The 8,453-nt window shown below is 35.8% G+C and overlaps 1 protein-coding gene across 1 annotated transcript; it reads right to left on the bottom strand.

Annotated features, from left to right (window-relative positions):
• Nucleotides 1-7,414: 7,414 nt before the first annotated feature.
• On the bottom strand, nt 7,415-8,238 carry LOC107796345 (agamous-like MADS-box protein AGL62). Its single transcript, XM_016619101.2, has 2 exons — nt 8,070-8,238; nt 7,415-7,803 (listed from the first exon to the last, which is right to left on the bottom strand). The coding sequence occupies exons 1-2, from the start codon at nt 8,236-8,238 to the stop codon at nt 7,415-7,417; spliced, it is 558 nt and encodes a 185-aa protein (XP_016474587.2).
• Between the last annotated feature and the right edge of the window lie 215 nt (nt 8,239-8,453).

The following is an 8,453-nucleotide window of genomic DNA, read 5'->3' as shown; positions in this document are numbered from 1 at the left end:
GTACCAAAGTAACGTATCTTTCTTATTGCATTATGATATACACGTGACATACGGGCCTAATAGGCCAACATCATCATTTATAAACTCAAAACATAGGCCGACAAGGCCGTACAATCTTTCACGTGCACGACATATGTCTACAAGCCTCTAAAAGTACATAATTATCATAAAGGTCGGGACAGAGCCCCGCCATACCAAACCATACGTATCTAAATCATACTGACCAAACAAGCAACTCCGGAGCAAATGGAGTGAACCAATATATTCTGCTGAGTTGATCGCCTGCTTGGAGGACTCTCGACCTGTCTATCGGGACCTGCGGGCATGCAACGCAGCATCCCCAAGAAAAAGGGACGTCAGTACGAAATAATATACCGAGTATGTAAGGCACTATACTGAAAGCTAAAACTGAACTGATAATATAATAACTGAATGCAACTGCAAGTCAATGATAATCTGAAGATATGCTTACCTGTTGATACTGACTCCACTCTCTCAATAAAGTAAGTAATATAGTTGTCCGGCCTTTTAAGGCTTGGTATATAAATAACTTATCTATCGTAATAGGCTCGCTCAGAGGCGCTCGGCCATACTAGGCTCTGTATCTCGGCCAACTGGGCTCGCTCATAGGTGGTCAGCCACAGTAGGCTTGGTATATGACTTACCATCTGATCAGAGGTTACCCAATAGGGGCCTGCCTATCGATTATAGCTCGATGGTAATGAAAATACTATAATACTGTATATATAGATTCTCTTCTCTCATGACTGGAAAAAAGGAAATACTCAATTGGATATGAAGTCCCGATAAGGAGAATACTGTAACTTACAAGACTAGAAAAATATACGTAAATTTCGGGATATAAATTTTTCTTTATGCCTTATTATCAAACTCATGTAATTATGAAATCATGCCAAAATGAAGAAAGGGCTTAGCCTTAACATACATGGAGTAGGGAAAAATCCGTATGATGTTCATGGAAAAGGTTGCACCATACTCCCCTTAGAATCACAAAATTCCGTTGCTATTACGCAGTATAATTTCAGATAAAATAATTTGCTGAAGCAAAATCACGTATATCTAATCCTTGTAAAGAATTCATATGAATTCCATACGTTACGAATCCTGGAATTCTTATAAGATACACCATACATTCTTAAGAATGGATAAGATTCTTACATTTCTAAGACTTATTGTGGCTTTTCTTTCTTAAATGAATGTCAAATCTCATATCTTTAATGTTGCCACATACTACAATGACTTAAAGAGTCATCATGGGATTTTTAGAGGTGCTGCCACGAATGCCTCCTCACTTATCCAATTATCACCTTTTTTCTTAATCAATTCATTAATTCCCCACTAGTCCAATAATTAACCAATTACCTACATATTTAAGAATTATTTCAAATTATATAAAATACTATTCACTTTTGATACACTTTATACACCATACTATCATAACCATATAGTACCTTGTATGGTACTAGTTCATAAATACCGGGTATTTTATCTCGGACAGTATTTTATCCCAACATATCAAACTTTGACGAAAATTCACTTTCTTTGATTTGCTTACCCTCTCACCTTCACCAATTTACTCATCACTTGTTTAAAATAGCATAATTCTTATAATCACAAAATAATTTCATTCCCGAACTTATGTTGATTAACTTACGACGAAACTTTATCGTACGAAAATGCGGGATACAACAATATATATAGATATAGTGGATCTCATCAAGTAGTTTACCATAATTCAAATCCTGGAATTCACCGATACACTGGCTTCTTGCCAAGTTTTACGCACGATTTCATGGAGATATGATATAGGAAATGCCGAGGCGTACGACCCGATCCAACATAATAATAAAAGTGTGCATTGCCGAGGGTCGAACGATCCGAACCATATGATAAATTAATTAACCTGCCGAGGCGAACAACCCGCTCCCATGAGAGTGTGGTACATAAATCCTATCGAGGCGAACGGCCCGATCCCATAAGAAGTGAAATACATAATCCCGCCGAGGCGAACGACTCGATCCTGTTAGAATAAGAAGCTTTGTTGGGTCATTGACCCCACTCACGAATAAATATTTGAGTTGTAGTTTATTTAATGAGAACCTTTCAATGAAACATATATATATATACACCATAGCCATGCCGTAAGAGGAGGAATATCATCTGATGGCTAATCGTGAACCCGTGAAGTTTCTACAATAGTAAGTCTAGTCTCAAATAGAATATAAAGCAGGGGAATTAATAAGCGAGAGACTACTCAAATAGTACAGCTATAGCATGATGTGAACCTAAGTCTACCCGGACAAAAACATGAATGTAGCTACGTACGGGCTCTCGTCACCTCGCGCATACGTAGTCTGCACAACAAATAGCACACATCAACATATCACCTAGGGATAATTTTCCCCTTACAGAGTTAGACAGGAGACTTACCTCGCTGCGAAATTCCATAACCGACTCCAAAGCCTCTCTAACACCTCAAACCGATGCCCGTCGCTCCAAACTAGTAAATTAAGATGCAACCCAAATCAAAATGTAATTCTAATAGTCATAATTATTCAATTTATAATAATTTCCAACTCCGCTCGAAAAATCAATTAACTAACCCTCGGATCCACGTGCACAGATTCCGAAAATTTTCGAAGACAAACACTACCCATAGCACTACTAACTCCAATATATAATTTATCTCAATTTCATGCCAAAATTTGTGATCTAAATTCAAGAATACCAATTTCTAGGTTTTTCTTCAAAATCCCTAATTTCTACAAATTTTCATACTTGAATCCATGTAAATACTATGTATTTAACTAAAAACGTGAAGAAATCACTTACACCATTATAGTTGATGAAGATGGCACTCCAAAAGTGCTTCAAAATCGGCTCTCATGGACGAAATGAAGTGAAAATGAGCCAAACTCCTGTTTTATAAAACCTCACTACCTAGCTATCCTCGCACCTGCGGCGCAATAGCCGCTTCTGTGGCTCCGCACCTGCGGAAATTCTATCGCAGGTGCGGCTCCAGCTCGGCCCAACAGTCCCGCATATGCGGTCCATGTGCTGCACCTACGCCCATCGCCCGCTCCTACGTTGCCCACTTCGCAGGTGCGCCCAAATGTTATGCACCTGCGGTTGCTGACCAGCCTCCTCTCTTTGGCACCTGCGACTCGTAGCTTGCACATGCGAGCTCGCACCTACGCCCCTTGTCACGCAGGTGTGATTGCTCCAGATATCAGTTGCCTCAGCATTTCATCCAAGTTCAAACTTGATCTGTTAACCATCCGAAATACACCCGAGGCCCTTGGGACCTCAACCAAATATACCAACACGTCCCAAAATACATCACGAACTTAGTCGAGCTTTTAAATCACATCAAACAATGCTAAAAATATAAATCATCCTCCAATTCAAACTTAGTGAACTTTAAAACTTGAACTTCTACAATTGATGCTGAAACCTAACAAATCACGTCCGATTGACCTCAAATTTTGCACACAAGTCACATTCGACATTACGGACTTACTCAAACTTTCAAAATCAGAATCCGACCCCGATATCAAAATGTCCACTCCCGGTCAAATATCTCAAAAACCTTCAAATTTCTAACTTTTGCTAAATGACCGCAAAATGACTTACGGACCTCCAAATCCACATCCGGACGCGCTCCCAATAACATAATCACCATACGGAGCTATTCCCAGACCCAGAATCCCAAACGAACATTGATAGCATTGAAATGCACTCCAACCCAAATTTATGAAATCCTTCCAAAATGCCAACTTCCACAATAGGAGCCGAAATGTTCCCGGATCATCCAACACCCGATCCGGACACACGCCCAAGTCCAAAAGTATCATACGAACCTGTTGGAACCTTCAAATCCCGATTCCGAAGTCGTTTCCTCAAAAATTACCCTTTAGTCAATTCCTCCAACTTAAAGCTTTCGAAATTAGAATTTTCTTTCCAAATCAACTCCGAACTTCCCGAAATTAAATTTACGATCACGCATACAAGTCATAATACCTGAAGTGTAACTGCTCAGGGTATCAAACCGCTGATTAATGCGCTAGAGCTCAAAATGACCCGTCGGATCGTTACATTATGTAATCATTGGATTAACTTGTATCCTTTATATAGCCGTAAATATTTTGATACTTGTTGTGACATATTGTACATGTCTAAAATGAGGGAGCAAATTATGTCAAAAAGCATAGTATCTAACTCATCAAACTGATCATTTTAGGAAAAGTTACTGACAAATGAAAAACTCGTGTTATTAAAATAAAAGCTTATATTGATCATTTAGCATCTTCTTTTTTAATTCTAAGGTTAAATTCCTAGGATTGTACATAACTCAAATCTCTTCAACTTAGGAGCAAACATCTTGGTTTTAGAGCGTCCAGTCATTAACTAATAGGCTCTAGAGCAACTCTTTTAGATGAGGTGGAACAATTTCACAAATGCAAAATCATCAGATTGTAAGTAAATAAACTTATCTTTAGACTTAATTCAGCAACGAAAACCTCATTTTGATTGTGTTCCCTATGAAATTTCCACAAAATAGTGATTTTCATTTTACTCTATTTTGATATACCTCTTTCCAACTTGCATTTCAGGTAGTGATTTTAAAGATGCTGGTTTGAGGATACATAATAACAAGCAGAATAGAAAAAAATAATGTAAAATATTTCACCTGAAAAGTGACTGCCCTATTAACGGATGACAGCGGAAAGCATACTCATCAACAAAGAAACAAAACAGAATTGACGAAAGCAGATAGCTGCATAGCCAATAATCAAGTAAGATAAAAAAAGATCCAAATTTTACTTTGATACTCGGGCAAGACAGCAGTATAAGTTCATTATTATACTATTAAAAAGACTCGCTTTCCTTTATCAATATGTCCACAAAGCAGATATTCAGAAAATCAGAGTAACATCTTTACTCTATGATAAAGGGAGAAAAGTGTATGTTTTGAGTGTGTTTGTATATTAATTTTTGTGTGAGTTGCGGGAGTTCACACCGCTTTTGAAGTGAAAATAAGTTCATTACGTGTTTCTTATGTGTAGGAACAAACTTACGCGGAAAATGATAAAGTGGGAGAAAAATTGGTGAAAAGGAGCTAAAAAGAAAAATCCCGGACAACGAAGCAAGACTTCGCCAGACAGGGACCAGAGCAGAAGAAACCAGAAAAATCTCGGACAACGAAGCGAGGGTCACTTTGCCAGACCGGGACCGGAGCAAAAAAATATCAGCTTTTCCAATCCGAATTAGGAAAACCCAATATCGTCCCAACTAACCCTAAGCCACATAAATATGATAGTTAGCCACTTTTTTAAGGGAGAGAAGACCCTGGGGAGGAAAGAACACACTTAGAAACATAGAGAATCCATAACAGAGTTCGAAAACCGTGGAATTCATTTTGAGTTCTTCTTTTTCCCTTCTTTTATTGATATTTATGTATTCTTGGGAATTAATTGATATTGCTACCATGACTATGCGTGGCTAAACTCGTTCATTCTAGGGTTATGGTTTTACATGAATGTTGATATTCGAATATTGATTTGATTATTTAATTTATCATGTTGGTTTGTTTATTCATATCCTTAGCATAATTATTTTACTGCCTAGCTAACAGTAAAAATATTATATATGAATCTTGAGTTGAACTTGAAAGAGGTAATTCTTGATTGCAATAGGATTGAATAGAGTACGATCTTGAACCTAGTTATTGGGGAATTAATTTGCGAATACGGATAGAAATATACTTATTTTTCGTGCTTAGCCAATTGTATAAGAGATTATTAATGCGTTCTTCTTATCTCTAATCTCATAAAAATATTGGGTTTAGAATAAATTGAATAGGCGAGTAGAAGTTGTCGAATTTCTACGAGTATTATTGTCTTTGCAGGTTAATAACCCAAATAAATTAATAAGTCAAGTTAATTGAAAAATTCGACAGGATTGTTACATAATCATAACACTGAAATATTATTTCTCATTGAATTAAACCTTTTATGCTAAGTGTGCTAGTTAATTAGTTATTCTCTTAATCGTAATTTTAGTTAGTAGAATTAATCAACAAAAATCACCATGAAATTATTCTTGACTCGATAAATTAGAAATTGCTTGATTTAGTTGATAACTGATCACAAGTTCTCGTGGGAACGATACTCTACCCATTCTTTATTATTTCATTGATCACGTATACTTGCGTGTGCGATTTAGGGCTAACACTCTTAGCAACGGAAAACTGTAACCTAACGATTTTGGTGCTACAATGCAATAGTTCAAAGAAAAACTATGTGTGGAATGATGAGAGATCAACACTCTTTGCACTATGTATACTTAAGAAATTTCATGGGAGAAAAGCTCCAATTTCATTCCAATTCAGGTTGGAGGTTCCACTTTAGAATTGATAGCAGTAGCTGCCTAAGCAAGATTATAGCTCCGTAGCTGTCTAGTGGGGCATACGCACCAACCTTCTAGGTGTTTGCCTAGGCGTAATCCCTATTGTTTTAGGCCTTTATTTGGGGCGTAAGCCCCGAGAAATTTTTCAAATTTAAGATTGCTTAATAAATCCTTTTCTATAATTTAAATATTCAAAAAAATAATTGATACTAAATTCTCAAACTAAAAAATTCAAAAGTCAATATTTTTTTAATTATTTATTTTAATTTCACAATCTTTTCTCTTTGTCGTTTACTGAGAAACAAATACACTTTAGACTTTTATTTGCTGCAAAGTACAAAAAGGTTTGGCCTCTACTTCTTACTTTTCTTCCACGTTTGCATTTTCCTTCTTTATGCTTAATTTCTTTAAAGTTTGTTTTTTGTATTCTTTCATTTATTCTTTTCAAGTTACTTTTTGATTTTAGAATTTATTTTTTTTGGTATCTCTCTAGCTTAGATATTATTTTGAAGACTATATTCTGGCTATTTGTAATATAATAAGTATTTGTGATATGTTATGTAGTTTTAAGTTTTTAAACAATAGCATTATATTATTTTAATTTTAAGTTTTTGAATTATTTGAAACTGAGATATAATTTTTATAACTCTACCTATATTCCATCACAATCATGTTTTTTTATTACGCATACATAGTTGATATCACCAAAACACCACATAATACCCCAACCCAAAAAAAATGATTAACTAGAATAGCCCCCCTACACTAAACTCCTGTTATGTGCAGGATACGGCCGGGAAAGAAAAAAATCATGACCATGTTGGGCTGTTGTAGATTGCCTTACTTTGCATTTCTGCAAAATATTATTTATGGGTTGTACCTGTGACATCCTAGTCACACGACGACAACTTTTATGGTTGTGCCAAGATTAACCTTTAAAAATAAATAACACGAACGATTATTAAAATAAAACTAGTAGTAGCTTTTATTCAGCCTTCCACTTTCCATTTTCATAACCATAACCACGCTCAGTACCATAGTTCTTCACCTTCAAGAGCAGATCTTCCAATCCCTCCTTCAATATTGAAGCCTCGGTGTAGTTTATCTTCTCTATAGGACCCTTGAACCACTCTTGATGGATTTCCACTTTCTTATTCATTTGCTTGAGTTTGATTTTCAAGTTTAATACAAAAACTAGTTGGTCTTGCCGAGAATTGAATCGTGTATTAAGTTCTCTAGAATTGGCTTTTCGGAACATCTGGACATACTTGTCATCAATGCCTGGTGATGATGGTGATGGAGGCCTTTCTTCGCCAACATATTTGTTGATGGTTTCATTTACATTTGGATGACCAAAAGAGTAAGGCTTGCTACCTATAGAGAAAAAGGAGAGAAATTGGTAATATAAAATAGGGCAAGAGGGGAGAAATCAGTCTATCTACTATTATAATGCCTCCCACACCAAGTATTTTTTTATGATGCTTTAATTTTATGTGAAATTAATTATCATGTTCAAGAGCTTGGATTTGCATGTTTAGTTATGATGATACATGTACATTTATGCTTAAAAAGTAATATTTGTTGATGGTATATCATATATATATAGTTGACCAAAAAAATATAATTAGGCTTCTAATTACCTTGTGGACACACGATGGTGCCAACTTCAGCACCAGTCATAACAACAAGCTCGTTTTCTTTCTTGAAGACACCATTTCGGCGTTTTAAGAAAGTCACTAGTCGATTATTCTGATTTTCTATCTTTGCGAGACGAATACTTTTGCGAACCATAATCCATCTAGTACTCATTCTCAAGGATAATGATGATATAACTAGTATTATTTAGTAAGAGTTACTATGTGATATGAACTTTATAATACAGAAGCCTGGTATTTATAGAGTTTTTCCAACATATTGAAGCCTTTGGTTTTTCAATTTCGGTAGTTCATAGATATGAATCCAGTTCATTTTTGTAGTGTTCACATGTTATGAGGCATGTAAATTTAGATAATTAATCACAGTGT

Source organism: Nicotiana tabacum, chromosome 19 (assembly GCF_000715075.1).
Source record: "Nicotiana tabacum cultivar K326 chromosome 19, ASM71507v2, whole genome shotgun sequence".
In the NCBI taxonomy this organism is placed as follows: Eukaryota; Viridiplantae; Streptophyta; class Magnoliopsida; order Solanales; family Solanaceae; genus Nicotiana; species Nicotiana tabacum.
The sequence above is the reverse complement of the archived record's forward strand: the minus strand, read 5'-3'. Positions and strand labels throughout refer to the sequence as shown.